At 29.9% G+C, this 27,266-nt stretch overlaps 4 protein-coding genes across 6 annotated transcripts; all 4 read left to right on the top strand.

Moving 5' to 3' along the window:
* The first annotated feature begins 6,292 nt into the window (after nt 1–6,292).
* On the top strand, nt 6,293–9,506 carry LOC107925294 (uncharacterized). 2 transcript variants are annotated; one of them, XM_016855942.2, is made up of 5 exons: nt 6,293–6,864; nt 7,596–8,045; nt 8,128–8,425; nt 8,890–9,015; nt 9,155–9,506. In XM_016855942.2, exons 1-5 carry the CDS (start codon nt 6,460–6,462, stop codon nt 9,166–9,168), a joined length of 1,293 nt encoding a protein of 430 aa, XP_016711431.1. In that variant the 5' UTR covers nt 6,293–6,459; the 3' UTR covers nt 9,169–9,506. The 2 variants fall into 2 exon arrangements, with proteins under 2 accessions (XP_016711431.1, XP_016711432.1); XM_016855943.2 differs by lacking the exon at nt 9,155–9,506 and having other exon boundaries at nt 6,345–6,864; nt 8,128–8,397; nt 8,890–9,012.
* Nucleotides 9,507–14,576: 5,070 nt separating this feature from the next.
* On the top strand, nt 14,577–18,846 carry LOC107924902 (EH domain-containing protein 2). Of its 2 annotated transcripts, none has more exons than XM_016855474.2 (16): nt 14,577–14,758; nt 14,846–14,925; nt 15,218–15,286; nt 15,386–15,443; nt 15,531–15,586; nt 15,697–15,736; nt 15,825–15,886; nt 16,111–16,224; nt 16,309–16,411; nt 16,502–16,551; nt 16,720–16,848; nt 16,928–17,179; nt 17,268–17,347; nt 17,425–17,548; nt 17,864–18,007; nt 18,537–18,846. In XM_016855474.2, the coding sequence occupies exons 1-16, from the start codon at nt 14,674–14,676 to the stop codon at nt 18,720–18,722; spliced, it is 1,632 nt and encodes a 543-aa protein (XP_016710963.2). In that variant the 5' UTR covers nt 14,577–14,673; the 3' UTR covers nt 18,723–18,846. The 2 variants fall into 2 exon arrangements, with proteins under 2 accessions (XP_016710963.2, XP_016710962.2); XM_016855473.2 differs by having other exon boundaries at nt 15,694–15,736.
* A 1,515-nt stretch (nt 18,847–20,361) lies between these two features.
* LOC107925101 (tropinone reductase-like 3) lies at nt 20,362–23,179 on the top strand. The gene is made up of 6 exons (XM_016855668.2): nt 20,362–20,533; nt 20,685–20,801; nt 21,562–21,696; nt 21,818–21,943; nt 22,026–22,127; nt 22,717–23,179. Exons 1-6 carry the CDS (start codon nt 20,396–20,398, stop codon nt 22,864–22,866), a joined length of 768 nt encoding a protein of 255 aa, XP_016711157.1. The 5' UTR covers nt 20,362–20,395; the 3' UTR covers nt 22,867–23,179.
* Nucleotides 23,180–23,914: 735 nt separating this feature from the next.
* Nucleotides 23,915–27,202, top strand: LOC107924910 (tropinone reductase-like 3). The gene is made up of 6 exons (XM_016855485.2): nt 23,915–24,127; nt 24,269–24,385; nt 24,813–24,947; nt 25,828–25,953; nt 26,060–26,161; nt 26,793–27,202. The coding sequence occupies exons 1-6, from the start codon at nt 23,984–23,986 to the stop codon at nt 26,940–26,942; spliced, it is 774 nt and encodes a 257-aa protein (XP_016710974.1). The 5' UTR covers nt 23,915–23,983; the 3' UTR covers nt 26,943–27,202.
* Nucleotides 27,203–27,266: the final 64 nt, after the last annotated feature.

Genomic DNA, 27,266 nt, shown 5'->3' with positions numbered 1-27,266 from the left:
CTATGAACAAAAACAAAGCTTTTGGACCACTTTTTGGCAGGCTTTTGGATCCATTTTTTTGAAGAACATGAGCCTTCCATAGAGCCCCTCTCCTTTTCTTTGGGCTTCCATAGTCTCCTTCGGCTTTTAATTTGTGAGAATTTGTGAAGCCCAATAAATAAAAATAAAAAGAATTCTCTTACAAAATTCATTATGCCACAAGAACCTTTTATCATATATTGTTCATTATTTCATAATAATACTCTTCCCTTAAAAAAAAATTAAATTAATCGATTGATTTTTAATTCAATTGACATGAACATTGTTGCTAATACAGGATGATATGGATTCGAGTGTGTTGAAGCGCATTATCCTCCTATTTATGGGTTGGAGGAGTTATGAGTAGTTCTAGATATTTTGTCAAAAAAGAAGAAGGTATAATCGAAACCTATAATAAGATTGTTAAAAAAAGAATTTCAAATTAAAATTGATATTGAGGCACTTACTCTCTCGATGAAAAAATGAATAAAAAAAGTAAATAATAATAAATATATGAAAAGAGTTAATTTTTTTTTACATAAATGACTTAAGAATAATATGAGAATTTTAATTTAATTATTGTTATATTAAAAATATGATAAATGATTAGTTAAAACTAACACGAATAACTCGAATTTTGAAAATCAATTTAAATATATAAAATATATTAATTAAAATTAAAGTGAATTTGAGTAATGGACTTTTTTATTGTAAATTTAGGTATTGAATAATAAATATTATATCTAAATCTATAAATGAAAATTGAATAGTATTGAATATTTAATTTTTTAATTATACATTTATAGTCAACATGTATATATAATATCGTAGACTGTCTTTTAAGAATGATTATGTTTTTTAAGGTAATTAATAATGATTATGTTACTTTCAGAAAATGAAAAAAAAATGATTAAGTTAAAACTATATATTATCGAATAAAAATATTAATAAAATAAATATTTAACGATTGAGTATTAGTTCGATTGATATTGATATTGTTGTTAATGCAGGAGAATGTGAATTCGATTGCGCTGAAGTGCATTATCCTCCTATTTAATGGTTGAGGAAACAACTATGAGTAGTTCTAAGTATTGTATAAAAAAAACAGATATGATAAAAATATATAATAAAATTAATTTTTTTTAAATAGTTATATTTAACAAATGATTTTGGTTTATGTCCAAATACAACTTGTTGGTAACGACTACATTTCATATATCATATTTATGAATTAAATCATAGTAAATTTTATTTGTTAGGCATGTACTGCAACTACAAAATAAATAAATAAACATGGAATAATAAAAATATTTTTTATAATTATAGTATTATTTATATCTATTTTTACAGTATGTAAAACTAGTAAAATGATTATAAAACGTCTTTATATTAGGAGTCAGATTACATTTTGTTCTCTCTACTTAGAAAATGAGCAATAGTCTCTTTACATTAGATTAAAAAGTAAATTGATCATTTTGTTAAAAAAATTATCTATTTCTACTGTTAAAAACTAGTCATTATATGTCAACATAAGATACACATGGTACATCACGTGGCATTGTTTGGTTTTTCTATTAAATGGATAAAACTTTTAATAAAAATGATCACTTTGCTTTAATGTACATAGATTAATTTGCCTATTATTTTAGTAGATGGAACAAAATGTAATCTAACACCTAGTACAAATGCCTCCATTGTATATTTATCCCAATTTTTTTTTAAATTCTTTATCCAATGATTTTTTTTTTGTAAAAAGGAATAGCACTAAGCGATTACATTGAAATAATCAAACCCGACTCTCAAATTGCAAAACCCCTTGTATAAATTTGGTGAGTCCACAAATAACAATAAATTCAGTGTACCATTATTCATGTACTTAGCCATTTTATTAACCGTCGTATTTTAGGATCTTGGAATATGACGAAGTTTTTTATTTCAATTTCGTCTGAAAAAACAATTAATTAAACGTAGCTCTACCAAACTACTATTGGCAGCTCCACCAACTAGCAAAGTCACTTTCTAATTCTAATTGTCTAAATCATTTCTCCCATGCTATGCATAATCTTTCAAGCATGACACACACTTCAACTCAAAAATATGTTTCCTTGCCAACAGCCATTAAAAACCCACGCAACCATATCGCATTATCATATCTAAACACACCTCCTACCGAAGCACAATTGCTAATGTACGACAGAGCTCCATCCGTGTTGAATTTAACTCACCCTTTTTTCAATGGTGACCACCATATAGCCAACACCACAGGATTCGATTGAGGCTAGAAATCCGATTTTGCATAACTCCTTATCCAAATAATATTTGTATCTACAAGTTCTTGTACACAATTATTACTATACCTAACATTTATTAATTAAAAAAACAAATATTTTAAAGCGATTGCACTTCAAATTTAAATTATTTTTTAGTTTTGATTGTGATAGGGTACAAATGGATTAACATGTTGGGCCTGACCTTCCAAATTGATTATAAAATAATGTAAGCTGTACATGTTTATCATATTATTAAATTGGGGCAAGATAAAATTTATTGACTTTGGTAAGTTTTTTATTTTAATTCCAATTGGACCAACTAATTAATTGTCATTTGCTAAATGAAGGTGACAACCTTGAAACTGACTTAAATTAAGGACAGCTCATAGCTCTCAAAATGTTACTTTTGGCCAACATAAAGAAAACCAAATTCAAGTTCAATACGTCGTCGAGTAATGCAATGGAGATTTTTTCTCTTTTTTAAAACGTGTGTGGCCTTCATTCACTTGCCTCCATTATTAATTTCTACCCTATTTCACTCAGATTTATGTGATTGCAAAATCCAAAATTGAATATGGGAAAATAGAATTTTTTTTTGTATTTTAATAAAAAAATTTGAAGTTTCTTTGAGACTATTAAATCATCTATTAGTTGGGTTAAGCAGTTTGGTTTAGCTCATAAGAAGGTCTCATTAAGATTGTTTAATATTACTTCTAACCTACCTCTTTCAGGTAATTAGATTAACTAACGTATTGATGGAGCTGTTAAGTTAGGTGTAGGTTTTGTTGCTGCTAGAGGTGTAGTACGTGAACAAAATGGGGATTGGATCATTGGTTTCAATCACTATTTGGGGGATTGCTCAGTTTTTTATGCTAAGCTTTGGGCCATTTTTGATGGCGTGATTCTTTTTCAAAGATGGGGTACAACAAAGTATTGATTCATACTGACAATTTAGAGGTGGTCAATGCCTTTTAAAATAGGTACTCAGTTGAATCAACCTCAACTTTGGTGAGAAGCATTTATTTGATATTATAGACTATGAATCAGTGGAGCATCAGACGTGTTCAAAGGGAGAAAAACCAAGTGTTTGATCGCATTGTTAATATAACTTTTGATAGGATAGAAGATGTACATGTGTTTGTTGACGTTCCTAAGGAGCTCGGAGTTGGTCCTTGTGCTGATAATTTAATTATTGTTTTTTTTTGTTTTCTTTCACAAAAAAAATCCAAAATATAATAATAATTAAATATTATCATTTTTATGACATAATGATAAATTAATCTCAATATTTATATCTTTAATTAATTTTGACCTTTTTCTAATTAAATTTAATCATTAACATCAGTATCACTTGAATTTAGACTTTTAAGGTTGGAAAACCTCAATCTTGCTAACATAATTAGAGCTTAAATGGCAATTCAATATTTATGTTTTAAGGTTTGAAATTTTAAATTAAGATTTAATATTTAGAGTATAAATTTAAACTTCATTAGTTATATTTTTTTAAGATAAGAACCCAATAATATATATTTTATTGTACAAATATAAAATTTATAAAAAATAAAAAATTAATTATTTGAATTATATAAAATTTCTAATTTTATCAATAATAAATTATAAAAGTTATAGATAAAAATAATAAAAAAATTAATAATGTTCATCATTCTATCATGAAGTAATGGACCGTTGACATAGTGAAATTATTAATTTTCAAAAAAATAAAATAAAATCATTGTTGATTAAAGAAATTCAATCAATATTTTAAAATTAGATAAAAATTGAATCGATATAAAACTGGTTAAAATTATATAAACCAAAACTAAATTAGTTTAAATATTTATTTCGTTGTTATAATTTCTATTATTTTTTATTTTTTATTTTTATAAAATTTAAAATATATATATTTTATAATGATGGAATCGATTTCAATTTCAATCCCCCATTCAATCTAGAATTAGAAAGCCACTACGAAATATTAAAATGCAAGTCTCTTAAGATCAAAGCAACCTTGATCAAAGAATAATATATATTTATATATTTCAGGGTGGGGAGGCAGCTTCCTTTTCGAAGTACTCAAATCTATTTCCATCCCATCAAAGAAAGATGTAACCTTTTCTTTTAGTATTATTCGTTAAAGTATTCGCTGGAGTAAATTTAATAATTAATTTTTAAAATTTTATAGGTTCATTAAAAGGTAAATATTGATAATGAATTTTAATATTGTTTCATTTTTAAGTTGAGAATCGAACTCTCGATCACCGATTAAGATAAGAGAGACTCTTGCCATTTTATCTAGATCTCATTATGGGCGGGCCACCTGAAAAGTAAGAGGATTTTGGCAAAAACATAGGCTCGAAAATTTATCTTGAGCAAAAAAGAAGGCTTGTTTAGAAAATAGGTCGGGCCTTGGGTAAACCTATTTTGGCCAGGGCCCAATCCAAATTTTTAAAAAAGAAAAATTAATTTTCACTGTTTTGCTACAATTTCATTATTATATTACTATTATTTTGTTATTATTGTTTAGATATTGTATAACTCTTGTTTTATTGTTAATTTTGTTACTATTTTAGAGACTTTTGTTTGTTAAGTTACACATTTCTTAGTGTTATTAAGTATAAATACTTTTTTTTAACTTTTTTAATTTGTTAGAAAATATTTATTTTAATATTTTTAGTGTATTTGATGTATTATTTTTTTTAAATATATTTTATATAATAAAAAATTTAACATAGGAGAGTCGGCCCGAACTCAATTTTTAACTTTTTATTTGAGACGAATTTAAGCAAAAATTTTAACCCATTTTTTAAGTCGATTTAAGCTCAAACCTACCAAACAAGTTTAAAATTGTTACGATCCAAACTGATTCAACTTATATTCACCTTTAATCTCACCTAACTTATAATTTAAAAAATCTATTCAAAGGGTGATAATAATATAAAACCAATCGCACTCAGTCCCCGTGATCTACAAACTCACATGTAGTGTGTACACTGACGGGATTCATCTTCTAATGGTAATATGGCTAGGTATTGCTTATCTCATAGCCGTGATCCAACTGTTAAAAAGGATTTTTTCTTTTCTTTTCTTTTATGGATCAACCTTAAAAAAGAAATTAAAATATTACTAATAATAATGACAAGATTTGTGTTCATAGAATCTTAAGTAAAAATGAAACAAAGAACCCTGTTTAATTTCTAGAAATAAATTTTTGTTTTCATTTAAATAGTGATTTTATTAAATTGAAAATAAAAAAATAAAAGAAAAATATTCTTCTATTGAAATAAATTACATTTCAAAGGAAGTCTAACATCACCGAGTCTCAAGCACTCAACTTAATTAACTATTAATTAACGAATTTACGATTCAAGATTTATAAATAATTTTGTTTGAAACGACATTGGGTAATTAAAGTTGTAAGATAGTAAAACGATTATTATGCAAATAAGCACACTAACATTATCAGACAATGAATTATCTCTCAGATAACTCATAAATAAAGTATAAAAAATGGGATTAGTGGAATAAAATTGTATATCAACCAATCCCTTTATGGATCGATAAAAAAAAAAAACTTAAGACAAAAATTGATAGTTTAGAATAGCATGTTAACATCGTAGATATTTAAACAAATAATTGATCAGTTAGATCGATTGAATCGAAAGTTAGTTGGTATATCAATTTAAACAAAAAAAATTAAACTTACTTATAATTAAACTATTTAAAAATTGAATAAAAATTGAGACTAAAAATTAATTGTTGAAGCATTGAAATCAGTTTATAAAACTTTTAATTTATTATTTAACTATTTTTAACAGTCAATAGAATCAATTAAATAAAAAAAGTCGACCAAATATATAATCTTTAAAAGGACAAAATTAACCGGGTTTAATCGGTTTACGTCATGAATTAATTATTTAATTATCTTCTAAACCGGGTCCAAAAGCAATCGACAAAAACACTCCTGGCCAGTCATAAACCGGTCCCACGATCAAACAACACCAATCATGGAGTATTTTATTTTTTTCCTTACAATATAAAAACGCCATACACGTATTTTGAGCAACAATTACGAGTTTGAAAATATAGCCCATTTTCAAGCAAATTTGATCATTCTTTATATGTTTTTCTCTCAAATCCCGAATCTGACTTTACAATCAAAGTGTCCAAAGCTATGGAAAATGAAACCCAATCTTTATTACCAAAAAACAGATCATCAAATCCAAGCTATTCAACTCCAGAAGGGCTCGAATTAAGGAGTTTCAGATTAGGTCTCAACTGGTTTTGTTTAGATCAATCCAATTTATGGAAAGTGAGTCTTTCTTGGTCTTTCTTCTTCGTGCTTGCTATTGGGGTTCCGATTATTTCGCACTATGTTCTTTTATGTTCAAACTGTGACGAAAAGCATCGGCGACCGTACGATGCGGTGGTGCAGTTATCACTTTCCTCTTTTGCGGCGGTTTCTTTTATTAGTTTATCTTCTTGGGCTCGGAAATATGGGATCAGGAAGTTCCTTTTCTTGGATAAATTGTGTGATGTTAGTGATAAAGTTCGAAAAGGATATGCAGAGGAGCTGCAGGTATGTGTTTTTTTTTTTTTATGGATGGTTCAGTAAAGCTCATTTCAAATTCGCTGATCAGTGATCATCTTTTTGTTGTTTATCAAAATTTTAATGTATGTTTGGTGATGAACTTTGGAAGCTGTAGAGGCTTTTAGGAGATAAATCTCAGAGATAAAAAGAGGTTAATTGCACTAAATATCTTCAATTATTGCTCGGATTCTAAATTAGTCCATAAACTTCAGGTTGAGTATTTTAAAATGGTGAATGTACTTGGCAGGTGCCTCTATTATTATGATCAGATCAAATTAGTCCCTCTATTATCAAATGGATTAATTTAGCCCTTGTACTATTAAAACAAATCAAAAAAGTGCAAATTTTAATAGAATTAAAATTTACTGATTGAAAAACGTCATTTAATATTAATAGAGAGAAAGTTTTGGTCTTAGGCAAATCTGAGGGGGTAGGTAAGGCTTTGGCCCACCCAAAAATGAAAATTTTTTAATCCAGTCCTCTTATAAATTAATATATTTATAGTAAAATTACACTTTAAATGAAAAAAATCTGTTTATTCCTTTCAAAATGATAAAATTATAAATTAATACATGAAAACCTTATATTTTGATCTCTCGAAAATTTATAATTAAATTTCGGCCCCTACTAAAAGGAATTGGTTTTGGTTTTTCTTTTTTAAATCATTCAACAATATATTTCATGGTATACTCTAAAATGTGAAGCTATTATATTTGCAGAAATCAATGAAACTCCTCTGTGTATTTGTGCTTCCTTGTCTTGCTGCTGAGAGTGCATACAGAATTTGGTGGTACGCCACCGGAGCGAGCCAAATTCCGTACCTTGGCAACATGTACGTGAGCGACATCATTGTGTGTGCGTTGCAGTTGGCGTCGTGGCTTTATCGAACATCCATTTTCATCCTGGCCTGCATCTTCTACCAACTTACTTGTCATCTCCAAATACTCCGACTCGAAGACTTTGCTCAAGTTTTTCAAAAGGAAACCGAAGTGCGTTCGATATTGGCCGAACACCTCAGGATAAGAAGAAATCTTCGGATCATAAGTCACCGGTTCCGCTTATTCCTTTTGTTGTCATTGGTGTTGGTCACTGCAAGTCAGTTCTTTGCTTTGCTCATGACAACTCGAACTACTACCGCTGTAAATATCTACGAGGTCGGAGAACTAGCGGTAAGCCGGTACATTGCTATACTATCTGTTTCGAGACTTGCTTAATGTAAAATCGTAATTTCCTATACGGTGATTGATGCAGTTATGCTCTATAAGTCTAGTCACCGGACTATTCATCTGCTTGAGGAGTGCCACAAAGATCACTCACAGAGCACAGGCTATCACGGGCCTTGCCGCAAAGTGGCATGTATGTGCAACAATCAACTCTTTCGACGAAGCTGATGGTGAAACACCCATGGCTCAGGTCGTTTCTCCACAGATGTATCCGGCGGACGTCGATTGGGAATCAGATGAAGAAGATGAAGGGGATGATTTGGATAACACAAAGCTTGTCCCCATTTTTGCGCACACGGTATCTTTCCAAAAGAGACAGGCATTAGGTTAGCTTGAAAAAAGAAGTATTGTTTATTTGGTAAAAGTACCATAGAGGCCTTTGTATTAAAAGTCGGATTGCATTTTGCCACTTTTACTCAAAAAATGAACAAATTAGCCCATGTACATTAGATCAACAAGCAAACTGGTCATTCTGTTAAAAATTCAATCAATTTTGATTGTTAAAAATTGGTCCCTAATCTCACGTGGCATGCCAAGTGTAATTTTTTGGTATTCTGCCATATCAGTTTTTAACCGTAGAAATAGATGAAAATTTTCTAACAGGAATGATCAGTTTACTTTTTGATCTAACATATAGGGAGTAATTGGCCCATTTTTTAAGTTAAGGGAGCAAAATGCAATTTGACTCTTAATGCAAGACGCCTCCATGATGCTTTTAACCATTTAATCTTTCTAATCTGCATACATTTTGCAGTATAATCCTAATATCGGTTCCTTAAACGTGTTGCAGTGACATATCTAGAGCACAACAGAGCTGGAATTACAGTGTACGGTTTCATGGTAGACAGAACTGGAATCCACACCATATTCGGGATCGAACTAGCTTTACTGCTTTGGCTACTCAACAAGACAATAGGTATCACTTATTCACTTGCAAATTTGGTTTAAACCCGAACGAAAACATCGATATTATCAGCATTTGGCATTTCCTTTTGAACAAGATAAACACTCTTCATAACACTAACTATACTGCATCCTATCCTTTTTTTCCACAGTAAACTTGACATGAACACCATATATGATGGACAGAACTCGACCCGACAGCACGACTGCTATCGAAATTGTGAGACTATAAGGTGATTGAGACATCACCTTTTATTGAAATCAAAGAAGCATATCTACTAGTGAACACAATATTATGGCGGATGCATGTGCATCAAATACAAGTTCATATCTCAAACTCAAATCTCTTTACTTGGTTCTCAAGCAACCCCTAGTTGCTTCTCTTGGAGTACTTGTTTGTTTGTTTGTTTTTGCAGTTTGTACTGCACTTATTTATAGGTTTTGTATATGCTACAATGATTTTTGAGTGGATATATTAATGAAAATAATTAATATTTAGAGTTATTAATCTTTTCTTTTCTTTTCTTTTCAGGCTTTTCAAAACCAATTAGGTTATCGATTTGTTTGCTCGATCGGTCCAGACAAAGTTTAATTAAATGAATCATTAAAAATCAGGTTTCTTTAAAACTTATCAAAACACTGTATGTTACTTCCAAAATGCTTTCATTAAACAATTGACAATTTTTGATAATATTTTAAGGTTTGAAAAAGTAAGTAAAAAAAAAAAGAGTGATAAATTCTCGGTGCTAAACACTGACATGAATAAAGCTCAATTTGGTATCAGGTTCTAGTTATGGTACGATCTTATCCTTTGTTAAAACATTTTGGTTAAAATATGTCATATATCCTTGTACTCTTCACAATTTTAGAATTTAACTCTTATATTTTTATTTTCAGGAATTTAATTTTTCACTTTTCAAAATTCAGGTATAACTATTAATACTTATTTATTTTTTGGTTAACTTTTTGTTGTTACATTTTGAAATAATAATAATAAAACACACTTTGGTGGTAGCTATGTAATTAAAAATGGGTTGTAATTAGCTTGAATTTAACCAAAAAAATAGTGTTAATAGTTGTACCAGAATTTTAAAATTTGAAAAAGTAAATAGACTAAATTTTTAAAAATAAAAAATATAAGGACTAAATTTTGATTTTTTTAAAAGTAAAGGGACTTATAATACATTTTAATCAAATATAAAAACTAAAAATATGTTGATTCACGCTATAAAAATCGGTGGAGGATATTTCTCCATGATTTCATATCCCACTATATATGGAACCATTGAATTTCTCTTTCAAAAAATCAACCATTTCTTACTTATTTTCCGGCAAAGCCTAAAGTAAAAATACAGTAAGTTGAGGGCAAACAAGATAAAGACAAAACATAAACCCTGATTCACTCCTAATTATTCCAATTTCCAAGCCCTATAAATTCGTAATATCTTTTCTAGTGATCTCTTTCCTTAAAATGGGACTTCAATTTTTATAATTACTAAAACCTAAAAGAATATAATCAAAATTTTTTAACTTTCAATATTTACTTTTTTTTTTAATTTAATCTTTTTTAACTAAATTTGACGGTTAATTTTTCAAAAAGAGTTAAATAATTTTTTCAATAAGAAATATTGATTAAAACATTAATTTTTTAAGAAACTAGCGTATACTTCATGCTAACATGATATTATTTGTCAACAATTAATTTAAAAATTATTAAAAAAAGCACGCAAGCTATTATATTTTAAAAAATTAACGTTTTCTTTAATATTTTTGTTAAAAAATAATAATTATTTAACTCTTTTTAGAAGGTTTAGGGTTAAATTCAAATTTTCTTAAAAGATTAACGCCAAATTTAACTTTTTAAAAGAAAGGAAAAAGGACCAATTGGATAAACCTATCAGCTTTAAGGGCTAAATTTATAGTTATACCAAAAACAATTTGTTAATATTATACCATTGTCCGAAATTGGAAAGTCTTTTGACACATCTGATTTTCTGGTCGTCAAAAAGTTTACATCCTTCAATAAAGTATATCACACACACACACACACACACACACACACACACACATACACACATATATACGCTTCTCTTTCATGTCTTTCAATATTTCAGAACCAGTTTCTATTCTGTTTTACCCATCATCATCCATGGCTGTAAGCATGTTATTCATTTATTTTCTCTTTGATTTCAATTTTTCTAATAAAAATATGTTAAATGTTTTTACTGCTATTTAGCTTTGTTTAATATTTGTTCTTCTTATTGAACTTTATTTATTTTCATTATTTTCGTCTCATGATTTTCTTTATTATAAAAACAAATGTTTTCAAATACCAGCCTTCAACAAATTAGGTCATTTTTTATCATCAAGGTTAAACTTCGATATATTTATAGAGTGAGAGTGTCATGTAGTGTCTAAACATGCAAAAGAATGCGCAAATTCGACCCCATGATTTATGACATATAAATCGTTTATGGGGAAGCATACTACTAGGGGCTTTCAGGGGTTTGAGTGGCCAATGTGAAATTTTATTATTATACTAATTTGTACATTCATAAACTTTAAAAGGACACGCCTTTGCATACTATCATGTTTCAAGCTACATTTGTGTATGGTTATATTCTTATTCAAATATTATTGAGCACTCTTGTTTTGTGAACCAATCAAGACTTTCAAAAGAATTTAAAAAGAAAACATCAATCGAGTCTAATATATCAAACTTATTGAGAGTTTATAACCCTCTACATTTTCTACCTTTTTTTTTCCGTTACATGAATGATATTGTAACTAGTTATGTTCTTGGTTATCTACAACGTTTTCGTGCGCCTAAATTGATGAATGGGAAAATGATAACATATCTTATTCACCTTACTTTGAAAGAATTAACCCAAATGATTCTACGGAGAATCCAAAGGCCTCGCTGCATACAAAGGGAGAATCGAGTGACTCAAGTAAGTTGGATTTGGCAAGCAAATGTAACTGTGATGGAAAGGGTACACGGAATAATATAACAGGTGCCTATGATCATCATAAGAGTACTACAAGTACAAGTAGCCATAGAAGAATGGCTTTGGAATCCGATAATGAAAAGAGCAACCTAGACTATTCACTCGTGACATCGAGTCATCGACTTGTGTACTCTAGCCAAAGGAAAGCTCATGTCGGAAGAAGTAACTCCTCTTCATCATCTGTTTCAGGACAATCTACATCGACTCGAATTAGCAATCAACTTAATGGTAGCAAAGTAAGTATTTAACTTGATTAACTATCTTTTGACATTTAATTTTTTGCCAATTACAAAAATTAAATTTTTACAAAATGTCAGATCGTAAAACATGTTTTTGCTCTACTTTTTTTACTAAATTCATTGTAAATTAATTTACTTTGTTATTATTCTCATACACATATACATTAAGGGCCGGGGCAAAATCAAGAAATTTTTCTAAGGTTGGAATTAAATTATATGCTTTTATAAGAGTTAAAATATAGTTTCTCAATTTTAATAGTTTATATATTTAGGGTAAATTACAAATATAATTACTTTTGTTAGTGTCAGATTATATTTTATTCACTTATGTTTGAAATGTCATGTTTTAGTCACTTGCGTTATTATTTTGTTATGAAGTGGTCACTTTACCGTTACCTCCCTAATGGTGGTCTTATGTGACAGTCCAAATGGGTTTTAAATGACAACTTGGATGTCCTACGTGGTAGTCCAAATTAAATTTATTTAATTAAAAACCTATTTTCATCGCAACAACTATATATCTAAGTTGGCATTTAAAACCCATTTTGATTACCACATAAGACTGTCATTAGAGAGGTAATAAAGTTTAATGGTAGAATGATCACTTCGTAGCGAACCAATAACGTAAGTGACTAAAACATAACATTTCAAACGTAAGTGGTTAAAATGTAATATAAGGCAAACAAAAGTGACTGTTTTTGTAGTTTATCCATATATTTATGATCTTTAAATGACTAAATCAAAATTCTATCATTTTTAAAGTGGTCAAAGTGTAGTTTTCTATTAACTAAATTAAAATTTTATAAAATCTAAAGGACCAAAGAGTAAAATTTTACATTTCAGGTACGAGCTCCTCCGAACCCTTATAAATTAAGTAAAATAACAATTTTAACCTTTTAATTAATCCATAATGCATAAAATTTATTTTGTGAGGGCTAGATTATTTTTATTTAACATGTATGTATGATTTGATGTGGTATGGGGTTGATTAATTAGCAGCATCATAGAAGGGCATCCTCATCGATACCAAAATTTGGTGAATGGGATGAAACAGATCCCACATCGGGTGAAATGTTTACGGCTATATTTAGCAAAGTGAAAGAAGAGAAGAAGCATGTTCTCTCTAATTTCGACTTTCCAATATCCAATTATAATAATCAGAGTAAACATAGAAGTCCTTCATGGTACTCAAAGGTACGTATATAATTTCACTGTCAGTAATAATATTATTACTATTATTAAATTTTATTTAAAATTTAATCGTTTTTGTTTTTGAATCATGCAGATATGCCGTTGTTTATCTTCGCATGTAAAGAATTAATATGTTTGGAATTAGAGATGAAGTTAAAAAGCTTATCTTATTTTTATATATGTTAATTATTTTAAAATTTTAAAGAGACTAAATTAAATTTTTTTTTATTTTTAGGCACCAATATACCATATTTTAGAATATGCCAAGGATGTGAATGTGAATTTTCTTTAAAGAAATAATGCACTTTTCTTAAAGCAATAAGTAGGACCGAAACTAAAAATTTTATTTAAAGATGATCGGAATTAAATATATAATTTAATATGAATTAATACGTAATTTTATATTTTTAATAATTTATATTGATACTAATTAAGTGTTAAAAAAAATGTTAGGTATGGGCCATTGAAAGCTGGATTCATGTTAATGTCATTTTCCTAAATCTTTGGCATCTCCTCCACACCTTTTGAGGGATCTAAAGTCCAAGTTTAGCCATCTCATTTCATTAAATTACACACAAAAATAGTTTGCATTCTATTATTGCTATCTGATTTGGTTTGAAAATTTATTTGTAAAGTGAGAAGGTTTGAGTTAATTTTAAAGTCCAGCAGTTAATTTTAATCATATAAAAGTTGAGTAGTAAATTTATTAATATTATTAAAATATAATAGCTAACATCAATCAAAATAAAATATAATAATAAATTTCAATATTTACTTATAGTATAGTGATAAATTTATATTATAACTCTTATTTACTTATTTTTATTTTATAATCTATTTAAAATTTATATTTAATATAATTAAATATTTATATTAAAATTATATTTTTATTATATTTGATATCCCGTTTAAAATAAATCTAATTAAATTTATGATAAAAAATTTAAATTCAAAAAATTATAAAATAAAATATTTTATCCATTTTTAAAATCTAAATCATCGCATGGCCTATAACCGTCTAATCAATTGAACGTGAAAATACAATTAAACCCTCGAATCTGTATCTTTTTTATGCTTAAAAAAAGGCGCCTATATCCGACGCCGTTTTCCCCTTCTTATCCCGAGCGCCAAACTCGTTATAAAAAAGGGAAATCAAAACGGCAAAATCGTATCATATTTGTTTTGTTTTTAAATTTCGAATTTCAAAAATCTCAACAGTGTGTGAGCGTGAAAATGGAGGCAAGTTCATTGCCGATCGATTCATGCTCCAAAGAGCACCAAAAGATCTACAGAGATTGGTTCAATATCGCCGATTCAGGTTTCTTCCTTTACTTTCTGTGTTCTTTAATCACTTTCTTTTGGATTTTTTGTTGAATTTCGAGTATAAACTTTTCTTTGATTACAGATCGAGATGGACGTGTTACTGGAAACGATGCTACGAAGTTCTTCGCCATGTCTAAACTCTCTCGTCAAGAACTCAAGCAGGTAATGATAAATTCTTGTTAATAAAAATTAGTCAATCCATTTACTAAATGCTATTATGTTGCTAAATAGAAACTGAGGCCGCGCTTCTATGTCGTTGGCCTTTCTTTGAATATATACATGAATTTTGGAATTACAGTAAACAGTTTACGTATTAGTAAGATTTAATCTTCCGCTAGACTAGGAGAATATTTGTTATAGAAACTTTTCCTTTCATTTGTGGTTTGTTTATGTTTAATTTTGATTTTGTTTGAATTTACGGGTTTTTTTTATGTTTTTCGTTTTCTATCTTCAGATTTGGGCAATTGCAGATTCTAAACGACAAGGATATCTAGGATTGAAAGAATTCATTGTTGCTATGCAGGTTATATAACGGATTAGTGTCTTTTTCTAAATAGAGATTTTATGATTTTCTTCTTCTGTGTGATTTTAGTGTTCATTCTTCTTCTGTGTTGGTTTCCAGCTGATATCTTGGGCACAAGCCGGTCATGAAATAACCTTTGATATTCTTAAAAGTTCAGGCAAGTTGCAGATAACAAATTTCTGTGTTGCAAATAACATATTTTTTTATGTTTAATCCATATTGATGGTTCTTTGCTTTATTTTAGTCGACTTGGAGAATATTGGTCTTCCTGCAATGGAAGGTGTGGATGCTTTAGCAGCGGTAAGGGGTCTTATTTCAGGCTTTCCTAGTTTAATTGCTTGAGTTAAAAGCTCTTATCTATTGTCTTCCCAATTTAATTTCTTTGTTTTTTTACTTTCCTCTCTCAGAAGAAAAAGGATTTCGCAACAAATGGTGTGCATGACATTAATGGTTAGATTCTGCCCTATCCTTAAGTGTTTCTTTTTAACGAGATTGTCTGATTGGGATCTAATGAATTAGCTTACTGCCCATGATGCAGGATCTAATCATCATCAAGTTCCAGCATCTGCTAAATGGTTCACCTCAAAGTCCTCCAAAAAGGTTGTTTCTCAGTTCCTTTTTGCCCTTGGTGGAGTTTGTTTTTTCTCTGTATTCTACATTGACTTGCTCATGGTTCATTGTATCTTTTCCAAATTTGTGGCTAACCTTTGTTGCCTATCTGATTTAAGACATGTCTCAATTTAACACAACTAGGATGTGTTTTTTCCTACGTGCTGTACAAACCTCTAAGTTGTTTGATTAGTTTTTCTCTGTTTATTGCTCAGATACCTCCAAGTGCTGTTACCTCAGTTGTCGATGGCTTGAAGAGATTGTATATTGAAAAGCTAAAGCCATTGGAATCTACCTATCGATTTAATGATTTTGTGTCTCCGTCATTGGTAAGTGAACTGTGCTTCAAGTTGTAACCAAATAGAAACTGTGCAAACTTCAATTGAATGGTCTATCTGATTTTCTAAATGCAGACAAACAGTGACTTTGATGCTAAACCTATGGTTATGCTGTTGGGTCAATATTCAACCGGGAAAACTACTTTCATAAAACATTTGTTACAATGTGATTACCCAGGTAAGCTAAAGGTATTTATTCCAGTTTTCTTTCCTATGATAAGTTAACTATGATGTTTGCTTGAGCTTTCCATCTTCATTCTATTGGCAGGAGCTCATATTGGACCGGAGCCTACAACTGACCGATTTGTGGTTGTTATGGTAAATAAAACCATGTCCAAACTTTCTGGTTTTGGAAGTGTATATATATGGATTAATGAGTTCTAAAACTTGTCTTTAGATTGCAATTCTAGTTTTATTTATGATATCATTGTTCGGTTACTGTTAGTTTCTTGTAAAATGTTTGATTTCATGTTCTTTTAACCTCAGTCTGGACCTGATGAAAGGAGTATACCCGGCAACACTATTGCTGTTCAAGCAGACCTACCATTTGGTGGATTGACAACTTTTGGAGGAGCTTTTTTATCCAAATTTGAGTGCTCTCAAATGCCACATCCAGTAAGAACTTTTGATTTTCCTTTTTGTATAAATTAATCTATCACTTATTTTCACTGATATTTTATTATTATGGTTGCAGTTGTTGGATCAAATAACATTTGTGGACACCCCTGGTGTTTTATCCGGAGAAAAACAGAGAACTCAACGAAGTTACGACTTCACCGGTGTTATATCGTGGTTTGCAGCTAAATGTGATCTTATTCTTCTTCTATTCGACCCTCACAAATTAGATATAAGTGATGAATTTAAACGAGTAATTTCGTGTTTACGTGGAAACGATGACAAGATACGTGTTGTCCTAAACAAAGCACACCAAGTTGACACCCAACAAGTACGATACTCTCCTTTTGTTCTATCCGTAGATTATTGTCATAGTAGAACTTAATACATTCATTACAATTAATCAATGTCATTAACAGCTAATGAGAGTTTATGGAGCTCTGATGTGGTCTCTTGGAAAAGTCCTGAATACCCCTGAAGTTGTTCGTGTTTACATTGGGTAAGCTCATTAATGAAATGTCATGTTAACATTTCTTCACCATTTTAGCAATTCTAATCTGCCTTTTCTATTGTTAGCTCTTTTAACGAAAAGCAAATTAACGAAGCTGATGATCCATTGGGGCAAGACCTTTTTGAGAAAGAACAAGATGATCTTCTCAAGGACTTATTAGACATTCCAAGAAAGGCTTGTGATCGTCGGGTATGTTTTATGCTCTTCATATCATAATTACCCTTGCCCTTATTTGATAATTTACACGCATGCATATTTAGCTATACACATTCTTGTATGGTTGTATGCATTGTTTTTAAAATCGACAGGACTGGATGGTCGGACTGATTGGACCGGGAATTGGCTAGGGTATCCATTAACCAGTGATTGAACATATTGAATCATTTCTCCATTTTTTAAATTTTTAAATAATTTATTCAACTGGTCTGACTAAAAACCGGTTTTGAAAACCTTGTGTGTTTTGTTAATCTGTATGCATATGATTTTGGACATGCCATATTGCAGATCAATGAATTTGTGAAGCGTGCTAGAGCTGCAAAAATTAATGCTTATATAGTTAGCCATCTCAAGAAAGAGATGCCTAGTATGATGGGTAAAGCTAAAGCTCAACAAAGGCTTATTGATAATCTTCAAGATGAATTTGCCAAGGTATGTCTCTCTTCGATCTTTTATTATTTCTTTCTCATTTTGTTGTGGTTAAATTTATGGTTTTTGGATCCCATACAATTCTTAAATTTAGAATTTAATTTCACTGGTTCTTCCACTTCTATAATTTACTAGTTAGTAACGGTGTTGTGTAGTCAAATTAAAATATCGACATGTTAACACTTAGCTAAAGTTCTTTATGGGTTAATGGGTTGGGCCGGGTTTAGTTAGGGTTGAGCTTATTCATAGGATCAATACATATTTATACTATCTGCTTAACTTATTTTTCAGACTTAATATTTCATAATTCTCTCAAGTTTCGAATAAATTATGGAGTTTGGATTATTAGTTTGACCTATGAATAAGTATACTACTAACATTATAATTGTAAAGGATCAATTTATATCAAATTTAAGTATAAAAATTAAATCCTAATTTTGAGCAAAGTAGAGATTAAAAACATAATTTTGACCTTTTGTTTTGACTTTATTTTCACTTTGGTAATTTATTGATGTAATTTTATCTCAAACAGGTCCAACGAGAATACCATTTGCCGCCGGGTGATTTCCCGAGTGTTGAGCACTATAGGGAGGTGTTGAATAATTACAATATAGATAAATTTGAAAAACTGAAACCCAAGTTGGTACAAGCCGTAGACGATATGTTAGGATATGAAATCCCAGAGCTATTGAAGAATTTTAGGAATCCCTATGAATGAAAATGCAGTTGAATTTTTCTTTTTGACTTTCCCTAAAGGAATATACTTGGCGATTTTCCCCTTTATGTGAGAACCAAGCTTTGTATTTATCTCCGCTTTAAGTGGTCTTTTTAAAGCTTGTTCATATGGTTTCTTGTTTGTGCTGTTTTGCTTGTGAATTTTATCATTCATTAGAGTGTGATCTTGAAGTTGTCAAATATAGTTATGGCTGCTAATTATATTATATTATTATTTTGTTGCTAATTATATTATATATATGTGTGTGTGTGTATATATGGTGTCTAAAATATTAGTCCAATATGGCGATTAATTATTAGTCCAATGTGGTTTCCAATTCGATAGATACGAATGCAAGTCTAAAGAAAATAAATGTAGAATTTAAATTTTAAAAGTCAACAAAAAAAGGATACACTGATGCAAGGAGCAAATTGTTCCCTGCAGCAAGCTTCTCTTTCGTGTTTTTATATTTATTTATCTTAATGGTTTCTTAGGATTTACTCTTAGTCTTTCTTTGAAATTGAAGGAAAACAATGAAAAAAAAATTGAAAATATAAAAATATATTGTAAAATTGTTTTAATGGTTTCTTAGGATTTACTCATTATACAATTGAAACTAGATAAATAAAATGAAATAAAAATATATTCTGTCATAAAATTTTAAAATTAAGAAATAATACTATAGTCAAGATGTGTCTAAAGGAGTGATTAAAATTTAAATAATACGGCCTCATCTCCTTTCTTATATTGTAGGGATAAAAAAAAGGGTAAGATTGTACCTCATATTAAATATATATCGATACTACAATTTTTGTTTGTGTGTGTTTTTTTTTTGTAAGAAGATGGAATAAAAATTATCAAGAACTCGAATTCTAACATCAAATTAGATTTTTTGTTTACAGAGCCGAAATAAAATTTAAAGTTCTTGGAGGGCCAGAAGATAAAATTTTTAGGACTAAAATGACAATTATCCCATTTGAAAAGGGGGACAAAACCTTGCATTAAGCTTGGTTGGTTGACAAACTTCTTAAAAATTAAAAATTAATACTTAAATTCTTATCTCTTATATATCTATACTATTTATTAGGACTTTCATTGAGTTGTTGTCAACTATCAGTCGGGTTCTAATTTAGTTAGGGAATTAGCAACAAATCATTATATTTGTAAAGCAAATTATATGATTGCGTGGGTGTTTTTATCTTTTTTTTATAATTTAATAAAAATTTAGCCATAATAAAATTTGAACTATGAACACTATTCATATAAAACTTTTTCATTTACATTTGAATTAAAGTAATTTTTAATTTTTATTTGAAACTTTAATAATTTATATCCATGTTCTAAATTTTATATATTTGTGTCTATTAATAATATTATTTATTAAATTAATGTCACAAATTAACTCGACACCAACTCAAAATTAATGATAAAATAATGATAAACAACTGTATTTAATAATTTCATTTTAAATACATAATTTCTATACACATACACATGTGCGATAAGGTTTTTAGTATATATACTTTTTCAATAGGTGACATCAAACATGTATTTTATATAAATCTAAAAATTAATATAAATTTTAAATAATGGCGGGGCAGTTATAGTGGAGCCCTATATAAACGGAAAATAGAGAGAACTCTCTTCACCGCCATTGATATTTTGAATTACACGAAATGGAGAAGAAAATAGTAGCTAGAAGGTTTGAAGGTAAAGTCGCAATTGTGACTGCTTCAACTCAAGGAATCGGTTTCGGCATCGCACAGCGCCTTGCTTTGGAAGGTGCTTCAGTCGTCATCTCTTCTCGCAAGCAGGTTTTTTCAATTATTTTCGCTATTTAATAATTTCGAACTAATAATCGATTGTGAAGTGATCTATTTATTGATTGAATTTTTTTCGCTTGTTGTTTGATTTGTTTTGGATTTGATTATGGAAGTTGATTGTGTTTTTGAATTGTGATTGTAGAAAAACGTGGATGAAGCAGTTGAAAAGCTTAAAGCTAAAGGAATACATGTTCTGGGAATCGTTTGTCATGTATCCGATGTACAGCAAAGGAAGAATCTAATAAACAAAACCATTGAGGTTAGTCAATGAAAAGCTTGAATTTTAATATCAATCGTTTAAAAGAAATGTTAATAAACTTGAGAACTTTGAGAATTTCCCTTTGATCTGTTCCGTTTGATAAGCTAATTTGACTGTGTCTTGCATCAGAGATGCACTCAACTATAATTGATCAAGTATTCTGAATTTTATTCCAGCTATTGGTACCGAACAAATATTGTTCAGCGGTCAAATTTTCGTATTTGTCTCATTATTATGCTCAAAATTTTTATTTAGTCCTCGTACTTTTAATCTTGTATAATTTGATTCTCTTCTTTTATAATATTATTAGTTAGTCCAAATAATCTAACACTGTTAACTATTTTTGTTTGAATTCTGACTGATTTTTATTTATTTTAGTTAAAAACACCAATTTCAACTCATTCTGTTGACAGGAATTTTTTTTTTGTGTGTAGGTGTGTTATGAGGGTGTTCTTAAGCAAACACCACGAAAATATTTGAACTTTGATTAATCAATGACATTATAAGAACAAATGAACCAAATAATGTAAAATTAAAGTAAAATTTGACCATTGTTAAGCAAGAACGAACTCTTTGAGATAGAGATAATGTAAAAATAAATTTAAACACCACAAATTCCAAGCCAGTCAACGGCTTGATGATCTCTTCTATCTCTTTTGTTGCCGATAAGATTGAATATGCAATTCTCTTGACAGCAGTGATGAATCCTTTGGTTAATTGGTATATATTATATATAATATTGTATATGTTTTGGTTTCAGAAATATGGGAAAATAGACGTGATTGTATCAAATGCTGCTGTAAATCCAGTTAATGTGCCCATGTTGCAAACCAAAGAATCTATCCTCGACAAGCTGTGGGAGACAAACGTCAAAGCATCCATACTTCTTCTGCAGGTAAAATGAAGTGCTCACAAAAGAAGATCAATAATGTTAACCTTAATTGCAATAGAAACAAACAAGTAATATTTGGAAAGTTTGATGCATAGCCAATCTGTTTTCGCTTGTTATAATGCAGGATGCAGCTCCTCATTTGCAGAAAGGTTCATCTATTATTTTTGTTTCATCATATGGTGGTTATCATCCTCAGCCTTCTATGGCTATGTATGGGGTTACTAAGACTGCCCTTCTTGGTCTCACCAAGGTTGGCTTTTGTTTTAGTTATAAATGTTCTTTTACATGTATGAATGTATGTCCTTAGTGGTGTTGGGTTGATTCTTTGGTAGGCTCTGGCGGCTGAGATGGCCCCAAATGTTCGTGTGAATTGTATTGCTCCTGGTTTCGTACCAACTCGTTTTGCGGCATTCGTAACAGCGAATGAAGCCACGGTAAGTAGATGTAGTAGTTTGCTAAATTAATGGGTTTATTTCATTACACGTCCTCATACTATTGTCGAGTTTTTAATTTGTTTTTTCTAAATTTCAAAATGTTTTAATTGAATCATAAAAGTATCAAATATTACTTTTTGTTAACATAGTCAATAACTTAGGAGTTAAATGTCAGTTTGAATATGACATGGAGTATATTTACAGCATGTAGATTAAATTGTAAATATGTGCAGCTACCACATGAATAATTTGGATATGACATGTTAAAAAAACAATGTCAATAAAAATTAGAAGGTCTATTTCTTTTTCAACACGTTAGATCAAACCTGTCAATGCAATAGGTACACATGCGTTTACAATTTGATCCACGTCATATTTGAGTTAGCATGTAACACCTAAGCTAATAGCTAGTTTGATGGAAAGATCTAATTGATATGATATTGATACTTTAAGGACTCAATTAGAATGCTTTCAAGTTTAGAGACTAATTTAAAATCTATATTATAATTTGAGGATGTTTGATGGAATTAGCCTCTAAAATAATTGATTTAATTTGAATGTCACTGAATTTAAATGGCAATTATTGCAGAAAAAGTCCTTTGAGGATAAGACATTACTGAAAAGGCTTGGCACACCGGAAGAAATAGCAGCAGCAACCGCTTTCTTGGCTTCGGATGATGCTTCTTATATGACTGGAGAAACCATAATTGTAGCAGGAGGAACCCCTTCTAGACTCTAGACTATGTTTCTTCGTGGGGTCTAATTGCGGTTTTAGTCCCTCAAATATGCTGAAATTTGAGATCTAATCTTTCTACTTTAATTTGGTATTTTTATAATGTTAATAACGGGTCTAAATTGGTAACATCATTATTTGTTGCCGTTGAAGTGATGATGTGAACTTATTATTAACATTATAAAAATATAAGAGGCAAAAAAATTAAATTTTAAATTTCAGTATCAGAAAAGAATTAAAACCAAAATTAATCATTCTTGGCTACTTTGTTTTCGTACTTAGTTTCGATGTGATATGTTATTTATTTCCCATAACAAAAACGGTTGCTTTGTTTTTAGCTAATAAAATTTTGTTATTAGTCTTTGTATTATGTGTAAGTTGTGGATTTAATCATAATATTTTCATTCGATAAGTTTTAGCCTTTGTACTTTCGAATTGATCAATTTTAATTTTTATACTTTTAAATTTTAAATTTTAAAATTTCAATTTAAATCTAGATATTAGCGGTGAAATCCGTTTGGTTAAAGTTTGCTATTAGTCTAATATTGTGCATAAAATTATAAATTTAGTCTATATTCTCCAATTTGATTATTTTTAGTCCTCACACTTTTTAAACTTTGAAAATTCACTATTGTCACAAACAACCGTCTTTAAATCTATTATGTAGCTTTTTTATGAATAATGTGTGCAAATAGCAACCTAACATGACATTACAAATACTATGATATGTTTGTGTGTAACTTTGAAAATCTACAACTTAAAATAGTACAAGGATTAAGAATATAATTAAACCTTTTTAGCTTTTAAATATACAATATACTCATTTATTTCAAAATTACAATTAATTAATTATATCAATAATTTCAATAAAAATCATTCACCAAACTAAATAATTCAATTCCTAAATAAAAAATTTAACAAAAAAGTTTTAGCAGTATTAACCGTTCGGACTTAAATTTTAAAATCTGAAAAATAGATAAACTAAATTCCAAAAAGTAAAAGTGTAGAGACTAAATTTTAATTTTTGAAAAATATAGTAACTTATAGCAGATTTTAACCTTTTTAATATCTTTAAGTGTACCGCCTCAATTGAAGATGGTGAGACTATAGTAGACCAAGTGAAATGTCGAAGGAAGAGATGAAGATCGGTAGAAGATTTGAGGGAAAAGTCGCAATTGTGACGGCTTCTACTCAAGGCATCGGCTTCAGCATCGCCGAGCGTCTCGGCTTGGAAGGCGCCGCCGTCGTCGTTTCTTCTCGCAAACAGGTTTCCTTTTTTTTTCTTTTTTCTAATCTTCTTTTGTATTTTCTTTTTCCAGTAGTAATTAAAGTTTTAAATTAGCTCGTTCTTTGTGTTCCTTTTCTGAATATAAGGATGAAATGTTCGTAATTTTGGTTCTGGATGTAGAAAAATGTGGATGAAGCAGTTGAAAAGCTTAAAAATAAAGGAATTCAAGTGTTGGGAGTTGTTTGCCAGGTCTCAAATGCGCAACAAAGAAAAGATCTTATTAACAAGACTGTTGAGGTTAAGTGTTTTGATTCAAATTTTATCATTTTTCTTCTGATATTGGAAATTTGCATTGTTTTTTGGCTCTTTAATTCTCTACTTGGTGCAAAAGAATTTTATTAATCTCTAATGGTTAATGTTTAAATTTACAAAATAAAAAAGTGCTTACGAATCTTAATCGTGATTAACAAACCTTAAAAGTAGTGTCTGATAGTAAAAGCAATGCTAAATAAAGAGCTTTTAGAAAGTGATTTTCCAACCAAACCAGCAATGTTAGTCCTTATTGAAATCCTTAGTTTTGGAAATGCAAATGAACTGAGTTTGTTTATCCATCAAGAATATATTATACTACTTTATGCTAGTAACACACATATATATACTTTTTGAGTAATATGTTTAATGATGCTTTATCATGTGATGAGAGGGTTGCTGGTTTTTGTTTCAGAAATATGGAAAAATAGATGTGGTTGTATCAAATGCTGCTGCAAATCCTACTGTAAGTCTATTGTTAGAAACACCAGAATCTGTCCTTGACAAAGTATGGGAAATAAACGTTAAAGCAAGTGTACTTCTTCTACAGGTAAGTGTTTTGGGTCAAGATCAATATTGGGAATTGTAACAACATATATGCTGCTGTAACTGTTTTGATTAGATTATTATTAGTGTTGCATTGTCTGGGTATTTTTCTGGTCCTGCATTAGGCAGTGGCCTATATACCATAGTTTGCCCAAATCGGTTCACTTGGTATTTGTTTAGCAAAATAAAGGTTTTTTGCCAGCAAAAGCAATGCTAAATAATGCCATTCAAAATACTTTGAGCTAGTTTAATGTTGTTAGATTAAAAAGTTCATTTGAAAAGCACCTAGTAGTTAGCTTCTGGGTTGGTAAAAGTACCACAGAGGCCTTGTACTAGGAGTCAGATTGCATTTTGCCCTCTCTATTAAAAAAAAGGTAAATTAGTTCTTGTACATTTGATCAAAGAGCATATTAGTCTTTTTTTTTTTAAATTTCTTTTATTTGTACTATTAAAAACTGGCATGCCTATGAAATAACCAGACAGTGTGACACATGGCTGCCTTTTTGTACATCATGCTGAGGTACAAAGACCAGATTTTAACAGCAGAAATGAATAGAATTTTTAACAAAAAAACCGGCTTTAATCTAACATATAGGGACTCGTTTGCCCATTTTTGAGTAGAGGAGAGCAAAATGCAATCTAACTCCTACTACTAGGGTTTCCATGGTTTTTTTACCATTATAGGTTTGGCTTTAAAAGCATGTTTACAAAGTGCTATTTGAACCAAACTAAGAAACGGGCGATTAGGTGCTTTTCAAAAGCATTTTTTTCAACTGCAATAGCAATGCTAAACTAGTTATTGGTTACTTCTCCTAAATATATATATTGTTAAACTTGGACATGTGTGCAGAAGGGCTGTGACTTACTTGTATTAACTACCGCAGGAGGCAGCTCCTTACTTGCAGAAGGGTTCATCAGTTGTTCTTATTTCCTCAATTATGGGTTACCACCCTCAGATTGCTATGGCTATGTATGGGATAACTAAGACAGCTCTTCTTGGATTGACAAAGGTTAGTGTCTACCTATGGAAATTATATTTTCAAGAATTCTACAAACCATTAAGCCCTCCTATATTTTTTCGATCTTTTATATAAGCATTAGCTGAACGTATTTTAGGCTCTGGCAAAGGAGATGGCACCTGATACTCGAGTAAATTGTGTTGCTCCTGGTTTGGTTCCTACCAACTTTGCGGCATTCCTAACAAAAGATGAGGTCCTGGTAAGTAATTAAAATATGTGAACATTGTAATGAGAGGCAGCCATGTCCTTGGGACTTAATTTAATGGCTTATATCACGATTTGATCTTAAATTATACTTGTTTTCTTGGTAAAAATATCATGAAAGCCCCTATACTAGGAGTCAAATTGTATTTTGTTCCCTCTACTAAAAAATGAGCAAATTAATCTCTTTGTTAGATTAAAAAGCAAATTGATCTTTTTTATTAAAAATTTTATCCATTTGTAATATACAGCTGACGGAATAGCTAGACAATAGCACGTGGTATGCCACGTGTACCTTATGCTAATGTACAAGAACCAATTTTGAACAATAGAAATGTATGGAATGTTTAACGAAGGAACAGTTAGCTTTTTTATCTGACGTGCAAGAACTAATTTGTCTATTTTTTGAGTAGAGAGGGTAAAATACAATTCTACTCTTAGTAGAGAAGCTTCTATAGGAGGAGCTATTTTTGTCATAGTTTTCCCCAAAAATAAAAGTTGCCAATAAAAACGTGAAATGTGGCACATTTTTATCGGATAAGGGTAATTTTTGGGAGTACGAAAATGATAGCAGGATGACCAAATTGTAACTTAAGCCTAATTTAAATGGGAATATAATATTGTTGCAGAAGAAGACGGCTGAGGAAAGCACATTACTTGGAAAGCTTGGCACCCCGGGGGATATGGCTGCTGCAGCCTCTTTCTTGGCATCCGATGACGCTAGTTATATCACCGGAGAAACTCTTGTGGTGGCTGGGGGAGCCCCCTCAAGACTTTAATAAGTTTCTAAAGGTTAATATTACATTAACAGCAACAATGTAATATTCCATCAAAGTTATTGCATTTGTTTAGATAAATAACTTTTCGTAATGCAAGATTTGTGTCAATTTTATCCTTTATTTTTAGTGACTTTGGTTCATTTCATCAATCTTACCGTGCACAGCAGAACTTTTGTGCATACAATAAGAACATTGGCACATATAGGTTAAATTCTGCTATTAATCCCTGTCCTTTATGAAAGTTGTGAATTTAATCCTTATATTTTAATTTGATTATTTTTATTCTTATATTTTTTAAACCAAATTATATCTATTAAATTCATT

Source organism: Gossypium hirsutum, chromosome A10, assembly GCF_007990345.1.
Source record: "Gossypium hirsutum isolate 1008001.06 chromosome A10, Gossypium_hirsutum_v2.1, whole genome shotgun sequence".
Lineage (NCBI taxonomy): Eukaryota > Viridiplantae > Streptophyta > Magnoliopsida > Malvales > Malvaceae > Gossypium > Gossypium hirsutum.
This window is presented reverse-complemented; position numbering and strand designations above follow the sequence as displayed.

Excerpts from the sequence above, each read along its gene's own strand:
- LOC107925101 (XM_016855668.2), top strand. The coding sequence starts at position 20,396 with ATGGAGAAGAAAATAGTAGCTAGAAGGTTTGAAGGTAAAGTCGCAATT. Across the intron at positions 21,697-21,817 it reads CATCCATACTTCTTCTGCAG|GATGCAGCTCCTCATTTGCA; the intron begins GTAAAATGAAGT and ends GTTATAATGCAG. Across the intron at positions 21,944-22,025 it reads CCCTTCTTGGTCTCACCAAG|GCTCTGGCGGCTGAGATGGC; the intron begins GTTGGCTTTTGT and ends ATTCTTTGGTAG.
- LOC107924910 (XM_016855485.2), top strand. The coding sequence starts at position 23,984 with ATGTCGAAGGAAGAGATGAAGATCGGTAGAAGATTTGAGGGAAAAGTC. Across the intron at positions 24,386-24,812 it reads TTATTAACAAGACTGTTGAG|AAATATGGAAAAATAGATGT; the intron begins GTTAAGTGTTTT and ends TTTTTGTTTCAG. Across the intron at positions 26,162-26,792 it reads TAACAAAAGATGAGGTCCTG|AAGAAGACGGCTGAGGAAAG; the intron begins GTAAGTAATTAA and ends ATATTGTTGCAG.
- LOC107925294 (XM_016855942.2), top strand. The coding sequence starts at position 6,460 with ATGGAAAATGAAACCCAATCTTTATTACCAAAAAACAGATCATCAAAT. Across the intron at positions 8,046-8,127 it reads ACGAGGTCGGAGAACTAGCG|TTATGCTCTATAAGTCTAGT; the intron begins GTAAGCCGGTAC and ends TGATTGATGCAG. Across the intron at positions 8,426-8,889 it reads CCAAAAGAGACAGGCATTAG|TGACATATCTAGAGCACAAC; the intron begins GTTAGCTTGAAA and ends AACGTGTTGCAG.
- LOC107924902 (XM_016855473.2), top strand. The coding sequence starts at position 14,674 with ATGGAGGCAAGTTCATTGCCGATCGATTCATGCTCCAAAGAGCACCAA. Across the intron at positions 15,444-15,530 it reads TGATATTCTTAAAAGTTCAG|TCGACTTGGAGAATATTGGT; the intron begins GCAAGTTGCAGA and ends GCTTTATTTTAG. Across the intron at positions 18,008-18,536 it reads TTCAAGATGAATTTGCCAAG|GTCCAACGAGAATACCATTT; the intron begins GTATGTCTCTCT and ends TATCTCAAACAG.